We start from the raw sequence: 14,003 nt of genomic DNA on the forward strand, positions 1-14,003 counted from the left end.
ACATATTTACTGCAAAGTATATTGTTTCTGGCGAGATGCAGTACTGCTTACTAAGAACACTATGAAACACCTCCTGCCTATTTAAAATGCTGCCTTTTGAACTCCTACAGATGTTTATTTCGCATGCATCAGTGCAGATCAGGGTGATTTCTATGTGTCCATTCTTTTCATGCTGCCTAACTACAACCTAAGAGGAATTAAATACCTTTGGAGGCGTCGGGACAAAACCCAAAGTGCTGGGAAAAGAAGCCTATGCAGACACCAGAGCAAGAGAACCACAGACTTCACAGAGACAACCTGAACCCAGGGCAGTGGATCTGTGAGGCAGCAGTGCTGCCAACTTTGTGACTCTGCAGCATTCTTAGGAAAAAAAATATATATAAATTGATAAAAAGGTTAGAATGACACCTTTTTAAATGTACAGAAAATGAATACATAAAATATTAATTTCTATTCACCATTGGCAACAAAACACATTTAATTTCATAACTTGCCAGTGTTCCAAACCAACTGAGACACTAAAAAATGCCACCTAGTTTCAAAAAAGGAATTCTTGCTGTGCTGTAAACATTTAATTCATTACCTTGAAGTCATTGATGTATTTTCCATAGTTAATTCTGCCCATGTTCTCTACAAGAATGTCCAGCTGACCACCAGCTTTCCCAGTTATGTTAATGGATAAAATTTTATCACGCTCAAGAATTCCAGCTGGCACCTGAAAAGCATGTTCATAAATTAATATCAATAAATTTAACAACTTTGATATTGGAATACCTGTAGAATATCCAATATATGCAGATAGTTCATAGAGAACTATATATTCACTTCATTTTTTTATTAGTTAGAAGATCATAATTCATAACACACACACACACACACACACACACACACACACACACACATCTAACTACAGATAAAACAATTGAAAGTATATAAACAAATTGGTATAAAGTGACTAGCTAACAAGTTTAACTATCTAATCTTGATTGTCTTTAAAATTTATCTGAAGAGACTAATGCCATCTTAAACCTATTTAAAAGCAAGGAATACAATAACATTAAAATAGTAAATACATGCTAGGACACAAACATGTAGCCATAATAGATGACCAAGATGACCATCCAAAACAATAAATCTTGTGTCATTAAGTTGTCAGGTATTTTTTCTTTGACGCAAAGACATTTTCATAATCACAGTAACCACTTATAAGAGTAGGTTAAATGTGAATGTCACTGCGTGGTTGTCAAGATCTGTTGGCTATGTATCAGAAAACCTGTGTTGTGTTAGGTGTGTAGGCCAAGTCGGCTGACAGAGAAATCAACTGCTTTAACAAATGCTTCTCTAAAAACAAGTAGGAAAACAAAAAAAAACCATCCACACAACCACATCCCTGATCTTGTAAACATTTAGAGAAGCATTAACAAGACTAATAAATACACAAAAGCTGAAAGTTCTCACCCCATCCAATGTTATGTAAGCCCGGTCATGAATACCATTTAATGGTGATGACAAAGGAGTAGGGTTAATGTAGTCTTTGGGCAGTAGAGTCCGATACAGTATGAAGCCAAAATTCTACCAAAAAAAAAAAAGATATATGCATATACATTTTGGCTGATAGGGGGTGCTCACACTTTGTCCCCAAACCCAAAATATGACCAAAGAATAACAGAAGTGACAAAAGAAAAGGCTTTTATTAACCAAAGTAGGTGAACATTCAAAACAATTCCCTATAAACACACAGGAGCTCAAAAATAATAAAAACATAATCCTTTTGGCCATTCTTTTTACCCTCTAGCCTCCTTTCCTTGCCTATCCACTTAGCAATGGCTTCCTTCCAACTCCAAGGCCCCAATTATACTGACTTTAGGGGCCTTTTATACCTGGGTCAGGAAACCCATCCAAGTAAGCTCTCGCTACTGCTTCCAGGTTATCTAGTCAGTGCTCCAAGGTCTGCAGGTACTCCTGAGGTGCTCCCCCTAGTGGCACTAGGTTTCCTGCAGACTTCGCCCACCACGGCGTTAAACTGGGGAGGGAGCGGCGGTCTGTCCTCCCCAATATCCAGTGATTTTAACCCCCAGTGTGCACTAGTGGCATGGGGGACATTAACAAGGGTAACAAAATAAAATAGTTGTTCCCCATCCCACTTTCACAAAAATATTATAAATATATTTATATACAAACACACACAAACAAACACAAATATATATATATTGTAACAAAGGCGTTATATAGGCGCCTGACCCGATACAGATAGACACGGAGGCACATATAAAATGAACAAAGTCTGTTTATTTTTTCTCTTCCTGCCGTGGGGCACGTCTTCCCCGTGTCCCACAGCCCAACACAGTCCCACAACACAGTTTGTTCCTCTTTTACCACCACTCCTCCTCAAGCTTAGTCGTCCTCCTCCCGACTCTGGCTCTCGAGTGGTGGTGGCTGGCCCCTTTTATAGCACACCCGGAAGTGTTTCAGGTGCTTGACCACCTGGTCCCAATTGCACTTCCGGGTGGGGCTGAAGACTTGTCCAGCCGGGCTGTTGATTCCAGGCAGCACCCCCTAGCGGCCACCCCAGCTCCCAACCAGGCTGTGGAGGACTCCATCTCCCATGGAGCCATGCGGGAGCTTGGGGGATCACCTTCGGCCAGGGAGGCTGCCACCAAGCGTCCCAGGGGAGGTATTGAGCTGCCCATGGGTGCTCCCCCGGAACATATGCAACAGGGGCGTCCCTACTGGGCATGGGACCCGGCCACCCATTGCAATAAGTATATATGCATCATTTTTTAAAAAATAAGTAATAGTGAAAATGTGGTGGTGAAAGCGTGGAGGTAAACTGCCATGGTGCCCAAAGTATCACTGTGAATGTTATGTGTATGACCCTTTAGTCTCAAGCAAATATGCAACTATTTGATTTCTTATAATGTGTGATGTCCTGACTATATAAAGTTGATCTAATTAATGGATTATTAATTCATTATTTTAATGTATGCATTCCCAAAGAAGGAAACAATTACTCAATGGGTTTAAGTGTAACAGTTTATTTATTTAATACATTGAAAAAACATAAAAAACACATATGTAATATAGATTTTATTGCAAACTGCAGTATAGCAAATAGAAAAAATCAAACCAGATAACATAGAAGCAAATTGTCATGCAGAAAAGTATTCAAAGCTGGAAGGACTGCTAAAATTTCCCTTGGGACAAGTAAAGTAGTACAGTATCTGGCTGTCTACTGTCTAAATCAATAAGCCATAAAATCACTCTTTGTGAAGCTATTTAGGTTTCGTATGTATTGTTTAGATAATTCTTACCTGATCCAGGTCAATGAAAGTCAAAGGAAAGATGCTTTTGACTGGTCCAGAGAAAGATATGAGATCAAGTGCTGAGGAGACTGTCTGAAGCTAAAAATGAGTAAAAATGAGAAAACAACATTTTAAGAACTAATTTCCAATATTTAGAATGTGTCTACCCTATATACTGTATGCATACAAAACAGAAATGCATTCAGCAATTTAGATGGTCAATTTCTGTAGATCTTCTTCACAAAAATGAGCATATGTCCTTACTATAACAGTGCTATTAGTTTCTCCTTAATTATTGTGTAAGAGCCAATCTTAGAAAGTTAATGATTTAAGTTAAACTCATATTAGTACATGCTCAATTTGAATAGAATATAATCTTCTTTCATAGTCATAGACAATGGTATAGTCATTTACCCCCTGTAAGTTAGATCTCTCTTGCTATAACTGAGGTACAGTGTGCTAACTGAGTCACTTGTTGTTTAGGTCCCAGTGCTAGAAGGGACTGAAAGACCCGTTTACAGCATGAAAATGAGATAGGCATACAGTTTTCTGACCGCTGAGAAATGGTTCAGTTGTATGAGAGAACTTACAGAAACAAACAAGATATAAGCCCTAAACATAACTTTTCTTTTCTTGCAATACCATTTTTTTCTCTCTCTCTGTGAACTGTTTTACTTTGAATTTTTACTGCAGTTTTTAAAACAAAGATATTTTGCCTGTGGAATCATTTCAACTTGTCAAGCTTTTTGCCAGAATCCCATGAAGCATACTGAAGCTGCAGAACTTTGGTAATTTTGGGTAAACACAGCTACATATTGTTAACACAAACAGGAATAACTATTTGGAGGGATATGGCTGTATTTTAAACTTTCATTCAGCTCTTTGTCATTGATACTAACAAAAACAGTGAGAATGAAAAACTACTTCTATTACAGTATTTGGATTCACATTAATGACACATTTCTTACTCTATAAACAACATATTACAATTATTATTAATATATATATACTGTAACTTAAGTTGTATCTGCTTTCTTACATATTATTTTATCCATCCACAGAGCCATACCACTTCTAATCTGCTGATCTAGTTTAGGGTCATGGAAGCACAAGGTAAGATCCAATCGTGAGAGGGATGCAGTGTGGTTGAATGGGGTGTCCATGCAGTTGCAGTTTTTTATGTGGTGGCGATTTGAAAGGTTCTTTATATATTTCCATTGAACAAACCGAAAGTTATGATTATATATTAAAAGACTTCTTATGAAAGCAGTCAATGCACTAGACAAGAAACAAAATAATAGACTGGCCAAAAAACCGAGTTCTTAGATTTTCCACCGTTTTTAAATTGTGCTTTACTGATTAATTTCTTCATTTGTAAATTGTGTTATCAAGCATTATATCAGTACTGCTCCACTCATTCTGGTAGGAGACACCTAAAATCTTCCATTTAATGGGGAGGTCAGATAAATCTCAGAGTTCCCAATGCTAGGTATTACTTGTACAATGGCTTTTCTCTTATTTTACATTTAACACTAGAATTACCAAACCCTACGAAAAAACACGTAAATCCGTCCCACCTTAAATCCCTTCGCACCTCTCTGTCAGCGTCTTTTGTCTTGTAAATGTGTCGATCAGCAGCAAACAGCCTGCTTTCACACCCCCCAACCGCCGCACAGTTTTCTCAGCTCAAGTCTGTTTACCTGCATATCAGTTGCTTAAGAGTTGTATTGAGTGAAGTCAAGCAAAATGATACCTTTTATAAATACTATATCGTTATGAACACACGCATTTCATGTGTGTTCCGTGTCTACAACAATCTATGTAAACACATAGTTAAAACAGAAAAGTTTTTCATGTTTTAGTAATAATTGCCAAAATGTAGACATGAAGTGTATAATGTGTGAAGCCTGAAGTCCAAATATCAAATAAACACTTTCACAAAACGTACAAATATAACAGAACAAGTGCGCTTTTATTCAAGAATATATCTGCAGAAAAAGAACCCGTGTTAGGGTGCGACATTAACACCTTTTTGATACAACCGCTTTGGTGGCACAATGGTAACAGCTGTTGATTGGTAATCAAAACTTCACGGGTTTGACCCCGGACGACTCCTCTTTGAGAAGTGAGCTGCTCTTATTCTTACTATTTTAGAATAAAAACATACATTTGATTTGAGTCTGTAACAGCCTGTGTAAATTTATGGTACTTGTAAAGGTTAGCTTTGTTTTTTTTTTTTTTAATTCAGTTTTATTCTCTCAGTCGCGTTCACGTACCCCCGATCTGACACTGCTATTTTCACATAAAGATGTCCTATAACAGAGGTGAACTCAGATGATGATGAGGGTTCTACATCAGAGAAAGAAAGCACGTCATGCTTTTGCCATCGCTGTACTTTGTATATGTAACATTCAGTCTGGCTTTTATATACAAAGTACAACGACGGCAGCTTCCACCTGCAGCTACAGACTCTTCAGTACGCGAGAGACTCTCCACGCTACTGTTTAGATCTGGATGGTGCATGTGCCCAAAACATTAACATTTATATGTTACTTACATAAAAGCCAGATCAAATGTTATTTACCTTGATTTATTTACTTACTTCCTACAGAGTAAAGTCACAAGTAGACTCTTTTTTGAGCACATGCACCCTATGTTTAGCATAGCTTTCAGCTCCATCATTTGGATAACATAAAGGGCAGCAACCACCACAACTTCAACAAGACCCGTGAATGCCATTTTTTGCTCCAGTAATACTTGCTATTTTATAAGGTACATCGTATATACCAGATTACTAACAATGAATCCATTTTAAATCATCTGAATCTGATGACATTGAAGACAAGATAAGGTTAAAAACTGCAGATGTACAATGTCCTTTATATTGTTTGGGACAAACATAAGACACATTTTTCCTTAATTTACCGCTCAGCTCCATCGTTTAAAATTACAAATCAAATGATTCAAACCTGATTAAAGAGCATATTGCTGACTTTTATTTAAGGAGATTTGCACACAATTCAATTGCACCATGTAGAAATCACAACACTCTTTTCTGCATGGTCCCCCCATTTCAGGGCACCATACTGTTTGGGACAGTTGATGTCACAGATGTTTGTGATCACTCAGGTGGGATTCATTGCCTCATAAGATACCTCGGCTTGATTCTACCCTTTGGAGTCTGTAGTTGTTGTATTGTTCAACAAGAGCACAAAAGCTGTGCCAATGAAAGTCAAAGAAGCCATTATGAGGCTGAAAAACGAGAATAAAAGCATTAGAGGCATCGGCAAAACCATAGGATGACTTAAATCAACTGTCTGGAATATCATTAAGAAGAAAGAACGCACTAGTGAACTCAGAAAGCATAATGGGACTGCTAGGTCACAAAGACCGCCACTGCTATGACAGAAGAATCATCACACTGGTAAAGAAAAAGCACCAAACACCCGTGTGACACAACAGAAACAATCTTCAGGAGGCCGATGTGGATGTGTCAGAGATGACTATCTGCAGAAGACTTCATGAACAGAAACACAGAGGCCACAAATCACAAAAACAGGAAGGCCATACAGTTTGTGAAAAAGGGCTTCAAAGAGCCTGTAGAACTCTGGAAAAAGGTCTTATGGACAGACAAGACAAAAATGAACCTGATCAGAGTGATAGCAAGAGCAGTGTGGAGATGAAAAGAAACTGCCCAAGATTCAAAACAGACCTCCTCATCTGTTAAACACAGGTTCTGGCACACTTCTCCTCTTTGATGATGGAACCGCTGACAGCAGATACACAATCAATTCTGAGGTGTATAGAAACATCTGCTCTGCTCAAGTACCAGTAAATACCTCCAGTCTTAGTCCTTCATAATAATTCAGAAAGCCTCTCTCTGTATCTCTTATTCTCTGTGATCTTCAGGTGCTGCATTCTCAACATATCCACAAGCAAAAAGGCACTGGGGAGGTTGCTTTTTGTTTTACACCACCACTGATTTTCAGTGTTTTACAAACACGAGCACTGAAGAACATTTCAGTTTCTCAGCTTTGCATTTTCCCAACCATTATTAGCTCTTGTATGTAGAACATCAGGTGCAGAATACTGATTTAGCAAGTATACATTTACATATTGGCAATGGAGTTGCTTTTGGATAATACAGGACTGTTCTGCTACATGGGGGTCATCCTGCGTGCAGAAGGTGGTTCAGGGCAGGGCAGTGATGGAAGAAATTCTGGAAGCTTCTCTACATTCTGACTTCTACACACACACTTCTCTGTCATTGAAGGGAAATGTTTATGAAAGCTGTGTGAGGAGAAGTATGATATTTGGGAGTAAAATGTGCTGATGTAGATGGAAAACGAAGCAAAAGTGGAAACAACAGAGATGAGAATAATCAGCTGCAGGTATGAAGCGTCAAGGAGTGAGAGGTAGATGAATACAGACTTGCGGGAAAGACTTGGTATGGAGAGAAACAGACTACAGTACTGGAGGATCTGTAAAGAGGCCCTGTGTTAGAGATGGAGGAGATGAGACCAAGATGGAGGTCAAAGAGGACATGGCTGGAGGTAGTGGATGACATGAGAATAACAGGTCTCTCACCAAAAGGATGCCCAGGGGAGTAGAGAGTGGAGGAAGATGATCTGTGGGGGCAACTGTCCAACCTGGGTAAACCTGAAAAATGATGATGATTAGCTATTGTTAAGAAAATGTTAAGCTCTAATTTTTACATTTCTTTCTCAGGATCCTCCTGCAGCATTGTGAACCAATCGAAGGACAACACTTCTGAAGTGACTCAAACATTACGAAGCCTCCATGAGTTCACAAAAGACTGTGGCTTGAATAATGCAGAATTGTCAAGGATGGGCTGGGCAGCCATTTGGCCATGATCATGATGTTTTATATTATTGAACTACTGAAAAACGCTGGCCCCAAAAGGTTTATTGTCACTCGGATTTGTCTTTCCCTTACAATGTCACCTGGCTATAGCTACTGTAAAAATGACAAACTAATGACTCTGACACATCACCATGTGTGAAATGAATAGATAAGGTTTTATGTTTTTTATTAATGTTTCTTTATATTATAATAATTATTGATTTCAAAAGTATATTTCATTAGCATTTGGTTATCATTATAATTACATAAATATTTAAGATAAATTGCAATTTTTAATATATAAATGTATAAAATATGCTTTTAATAAAAATATTATTCTTGAAAAGCATATTCAATAGCTACAAAACTAATGAAATTGTAGTGTTCCTCTGTGCCAGATAAAGTCAAAGTACAGAGGAATTTTAGGAACTGAATTCCCATCTATGGTTGGCATTCTGTTAACTGTATGTTATTCTGTATACAAGTGAAGGGTAATCAGGGCTGTATTAAAAATCACTACTTCAACATAGGGATAACACAAATTTTACAGCTCAGACAACATGTGCCATTTTACTGGGAGCCTCTTTTGAAAGAGCCTTTATGCTCCTTATAGGGTTTCCAGGCTGTTATCAGTGATCTGCCTGTTTATGTCGAGGAGAGGCAGGGGAATCTACAAGTCCCCAAGCCAGGCCATTACTTCTCCAAAATCACTAAGGGGACATCCCCGAAATGCTTTTTACAAGAGCTGTGGCTGCTAGCTTCCTTTTCAATCAAGGTAATCCAGAGCAGGCTGATATGCTATAATATACCGTACTAATTTAATTGCCCAGTTTTAATCTTAGTAAAAAGTGGCTATAAGTTTTTATCACCTTGGTTAATTGTTCCAGTTATTTGTATCCACATGCACTGACCTGTACATCTCCAGGATTCTTTGAATAGGTAAACTTATTTTCACCTCATTCATGCTTCCCCACCACCAGTTTAAGTTGCTGCCTACTACCATTTTCTGTTAATGCAAAACAAGAGAACGTGCTCTCAGAGGCTTGTTAGCTTCAGGACCACAATAGCTATGAGACTTTAAATACTACGCTGTTACCACAAACCCACAAGTACAAGTATCTCTGCCACTGCAGTGTGCAAGAAAGCTAGCAAAGTTACCGAGATACAGGTCTTAAAAGATCTGTCAGCAGAAAGGAACTGCATTAAAGAAAGAGTCAGTCAAAAAGATACAAGTTAAAAAAAAAAAAAAGTTATTGGGAAGGGATTTTTTGAAGAAAAAAAAAAAAGCTTAATTACAAAATATTTCTTCACATAAACAAGCTGTTTCCTTTTGAATATGGAAAAGACTGTTGAGGTTCAACTCACCAAACAGGTTATCTTAAACCTTCATCAAAATAACATGGTTAAAAATTCAAACAGGGATAACACTTCACAGCTTTCAATGATTTTAACTTTACACAATACCATCAATTATTGTTGCCATATCCCATCCAAGTGTTAGCCAGAGCTGCTAAACAAAAGTAACACATACAACATGCAAATATTTCGTGCAGCTTGATCTTTTCCAGTTTAACCACATTATCATAGGAACCTTGTGGGTTTTTAAGCCTCTATGCACCTGTTCACCCTTTGCAAAAAAGAAACTTTAGCTATATTTCATGCAGACATTTCTGAAAACAAATTTGCACTGTACAGAGTTTACAAGAAAGGAAAAAGGTTTAATTGATTTCAGATTTCAAACTGCAATTCACTTTGCAAGCAAATTCTTATAATAAAAACAGCAAAAACGATGCAATTTCTTTTTCTTCTAAGACAAACCTTCAGTAAGAAGGTTTGCATCATCATAAACACTACACTATGCACATTCTATAGATAAGCGTCCACTTTAAATAACAAAAAAGGAACAACGTGACTACTATGATGAGAAATTTTGCATACACTTTAGAATTTATTTGTATAACTGCATGAAAGTAAATTAGAAATATCCATCCAATATCCAACCCGCTATAACCGAACACAGGGTATGCAGGAGCCAATCCCAGCCAGCACAGGGTGCAAGGCAGGAACAAATCCCCAGGCAGGGCGCCAGCCCACCGCAGGGCAAAATTTGAAATATTGCCCAGTAATTCAGTTAATAAAAAATCCATGTTCTCCCACAAATTTAACTGGTGTTAACTGTTTAAAGGATATTCAAGCTCAATAAATTCAGAACTGGATAGTTACTGAAGGAAATTATTTAAAGGATATGTGAAATCAATGGGTTGCTTATTTATCTCATCAACCAGACTATTTGTATTTTTTATATTTTAAATTACATCAAGCCAAAAAATCAGCACATTTTTCTACCTCAGATGAGTTTGCACAGATTTAAAAAAAAAAAAAACTTAATGGCCACTTGAACAGATGATTGAAGTATTTAAATAAACTGTATTGTTTAGAAATACTGACAGCTTCCAAATTTAAAATGTTTGAGAACTGACCATTACCTACCTTAGATATTAGTCATGTTTGGCAAGCTAAAGAAAAATAATTTATAAATGTTCAAAAACTGATCTAGTGCAGATGAATAAAAGAGGAAAATAAAATCTTCAAAAAGGGGAATAAAGGAGTAAATAAATCATTGCATGGTTAGCCTTTGTTAGGCAGATACAGGAAAGTCTCTAGATAGAGTGGTGAGTAGTGCAACGGACAGATGCACCCTTACCCAGCTGGGATGCCTCTGAAGTGGAAGGACTGGGGGACAGAGTGTGTTCAGGGCATTATCTCTCCCGGATCACTACAAGGCAGACACCCTGGGTTGCTATGACACCATGAATTCCCACAGGGCATTGCTGGAAATTGGAGTTTGGTGGTCTGGGGGTGTCACAGGGACTCCTAAGCCCTACGTCAATGGGCTCCCACCTTACCCGGAAGTGCTTCCGGACCAATCCTACAGGACACCAGAAGTACTCCTGGGAATTACATAAAATGGGCCTGCTGCCACTGTTCTGAGAGCCAGAGTCTATGGAAGGTGGCAAAGCTTGCTGGAGGAGGTTTGGATGCGGAAAGAGAGACAGAGAGAGAGAGAAAGAGAAGAAGAGTGCTATATATCTGTGCCTATTTATTGTGCTTTGGTACTGTGAAATAAAACCCTATGTGCTTCTCAAAGAAGGTGTGCCTGTGTCAAGTTTGGGTAGCACCCCCCGCTGGGCACAATAGAGAGAACTTTATTGATCACCAAAGAGAAATGCACTTTCTAGAACAACAACACACAACATCAAAGAACAATAGTTAAAAAAAAAAAAAAAAAATTAAAAAATAAAAACCAAAGTGCAAACTATTACAGACGAGCAGGACTTGGACCTCTAAGCACAAAATACACATAAATTTTGTTAAAAGCAGACGAAATGGGAATAAAACACTGTACTATGTGATATGTAGAACAAAACACACCCAGCAGTTCATCTGAACACCCTGTGGTGGAATAAGCAATTTAATAATGAATATGCAGGGCGGCATTAGTCATAATGGCCTCTAATTTTATTGTCATCCTCTTTTCTATCACAGACTCTACCGAGTCCAGGTTTGGTACAGTAACACAGTCAGCCTTCCAGATCTGATAATTTAGGCATCTGGTGTTACTCCCCAACAGACTACAGTATAGCATAGAAAGGTATACTGCCCTCAATAGACTAGTTATAAACATGTCTGGCTTCTTGTCACACACAGTAAAGAGCTCTCAGAAGGAAGAGTCTGCTCTGGCCCTCTTGGTATGGCGAGTTTGTTTTTTTCCAAAGGCTTTTTGTACAGCACGTCTGTCTTATTTTGTGTTTGGCCATAAACCAGGGGTGTTCTCTTCTTACATAAGCTAATAGGCAAAGACATGTGTCTAAAAAGTCACTGTCTGAAAAATAGTAGATGGCTAACACTGTCACTCATTTTGGATAAAAGAAGTTGCAGCAATAGTAGTTTTTTTTTGTATTTTCTGGGAATATGTGTAAAAGTAGTTCCTATAACCAGAAATATTTAAGTGAAAGTAGTAATAGCAGTAAAAATAATGCATATTATTGATTTTTGAATGCAATGCACGACACATCAGCCCTTGCTTTCAATGCTACCATTCATTTATTCATTCAAAGTGCCGTGCCAGAATCCTGACGTGGGCGACAGCAATGGCTTCTTTCTCATTTCTGTAGCTGACATTCCTTAATATGTCAGGTATCTTCAATCCAGTTACTCATTGTAGCCAGCCAAGAAATGTTAATCGTGGATGACCCTGTGCCCGTTTATTCTCTATCCTTCCAGGCAAAACTAATTCCTCCAATTTTTCTTTTCACAATACATGGCCAACAAATTGAAATTTTCTTTTCACAATCACTTCTAGCAATTCCTGAGTCATTCCAGCTCCGTGCAACACCTCTACATTTGTAATCTTTTTAGTCCATGATCTTTTCACCAAACATAACAATATTCAATATTCGCCGTCGAGTACTTAGTGACACGCTTTTTGACAACAAAACCTGTTATATCTTTTTGAAAGCACTCTCATTGCTAACAGTTTCATTTGCTAGTACACAGTACAGATCAGGGGTGTTCAACTCCGATTCTGGATGGCTACAGTGGCTGCAGGTTTTCTTTCCTGCCACATTCTTAATTAGTGACCAATTTCTGCTGTTGTCTACTTAAACTGTCATTTTAATTTCCTTGTTTTTTTAACACTAGGCCCACTGGCTTAAATGGCAGGACAAACAGAAATGAGATGTGAAGTGAGCCAACACATAACCAGCTAAGTCAGGCCTCAATCTCCAACTATTTTCTTAATTAGAAGCAGATTCTTGTTTTTAATTAAACACATTTACAGATTTCTAAGGCTTGTTGGTGCTCTCATTGTCTCACCAGATATTCCCAAAACTGTTGCTATTCTTTTTTTTTTTTTAAAGAGCACTGTCAAAATGTTTTGTAGACCTGAGCCAATCAATACTACTGAGAGCTTTACCTTTCTTTATTTTCAAATATTGTATGATGGCCGCAGTTAGCTGGTCAGGTTTGGTATTATTTTTGTATCTCATTATTGTTTGGCTGCTAATTGAGGAAAAAACAACAATTAAGGAGTCCAAGTCTGAAATAGCATAAAATTTAATTCAACTTAAATTAAAGGAGAAGTTAATTAGCGGCAGATTTCGGTCACTGAATAAGAAAGTGGCAAGAAGTTAAACCTACAGCAGCTGTAGCCCTATGGGATCGGCACTGCGACACCCCTGATGTATATGATTTATTATAATTCATCAAGTTACTAATTTTTACACTGAAGAAATTTAAAATATAGACTATATATTACAAATTATGTTATTTGTTCAGGCTTTTCTTCAAATATTGAATTTAGTATTTTACTCGGGTTTATTGTCTTCTATTCTATTTAATCCTTTGTATATCCTGTATTTACCTATTTTAGTGTTCTATGCAGAAAACATTTGCATTCAATGTTACATATAACCTGCTGTTCTTTCTGAGACACTGTGAAGTGCCTTGAGCATGGGAAAGGTGCTATTAAATAAAATGTATTATTATTATTAATGTGTATAAGGGGGCTGCATACACATTTTTGTAACTCCTGGAACTGTGCAGCTCATATTAAATAAATATAGCCAATTTTAAGATTACCTATTTTAGAGCACATTTAAACCACCTAATCACATAATATTTCTGTCAGAAAGTAATTCTGTGTCCATAGAGTTGGACTTACCTTCTTCATTTGAACAGCTCCATAGGAAAACTTGGGTGTTGATGGAGGTACTGGACCCTGAGGGACATCTTTGAACTGTGGAAGGTAAAGTGAAATGAATCAAACAAAATCACAAC

General features: G+C 37.7%; 1 protein-coding gene across 1 annotated transcript in view; it reads right to left on the reverse strand.

The window, feature by feature from the left end:
- The window catches only part of glb1 (galactosidase, beta 1), a 94,819-nt gene that overhangs the window by 18,141 nt on the left and 62,675 nt on the right, over positions 1–14,003 (reverse strand). The window contains exons 11-14 of the mRNA XM_028817960.2: positions 13,888–13,962; positions 3,312–3,401; positions 1,459–1,572; positions 584–715 (exon numbers count right to left, since the gene is read on the reverse strand). Coding sequence (XP_028673793.2) covers positions 584–715; positions 1,459–1,572; positions 3,312–3,401; positions 13,888–13,962 — 411 coding nt within the window. The remainder of the gene's footprint in view (positions 1–583; positions 716–1,458; positions 1,573–3,311; positions 3,402–13,887; positions 13,963–14,003) is intronic.

Source organism: Erpetoichthys calabaricus, chromosome 13 (genome assembly GCF_900747795.2).
Source record: "Erpetoichthys calabaricus chromosome 13, fErpCal1.3, whole genome shotgun sequence".
Classification (NCBI taxonomy): Eukaryota; Metazoa; Chordata; class Cladistia; order Polypteriformes; family Polypteridae; genus Erpetoichthys; species Erpetoichthys calabaricus.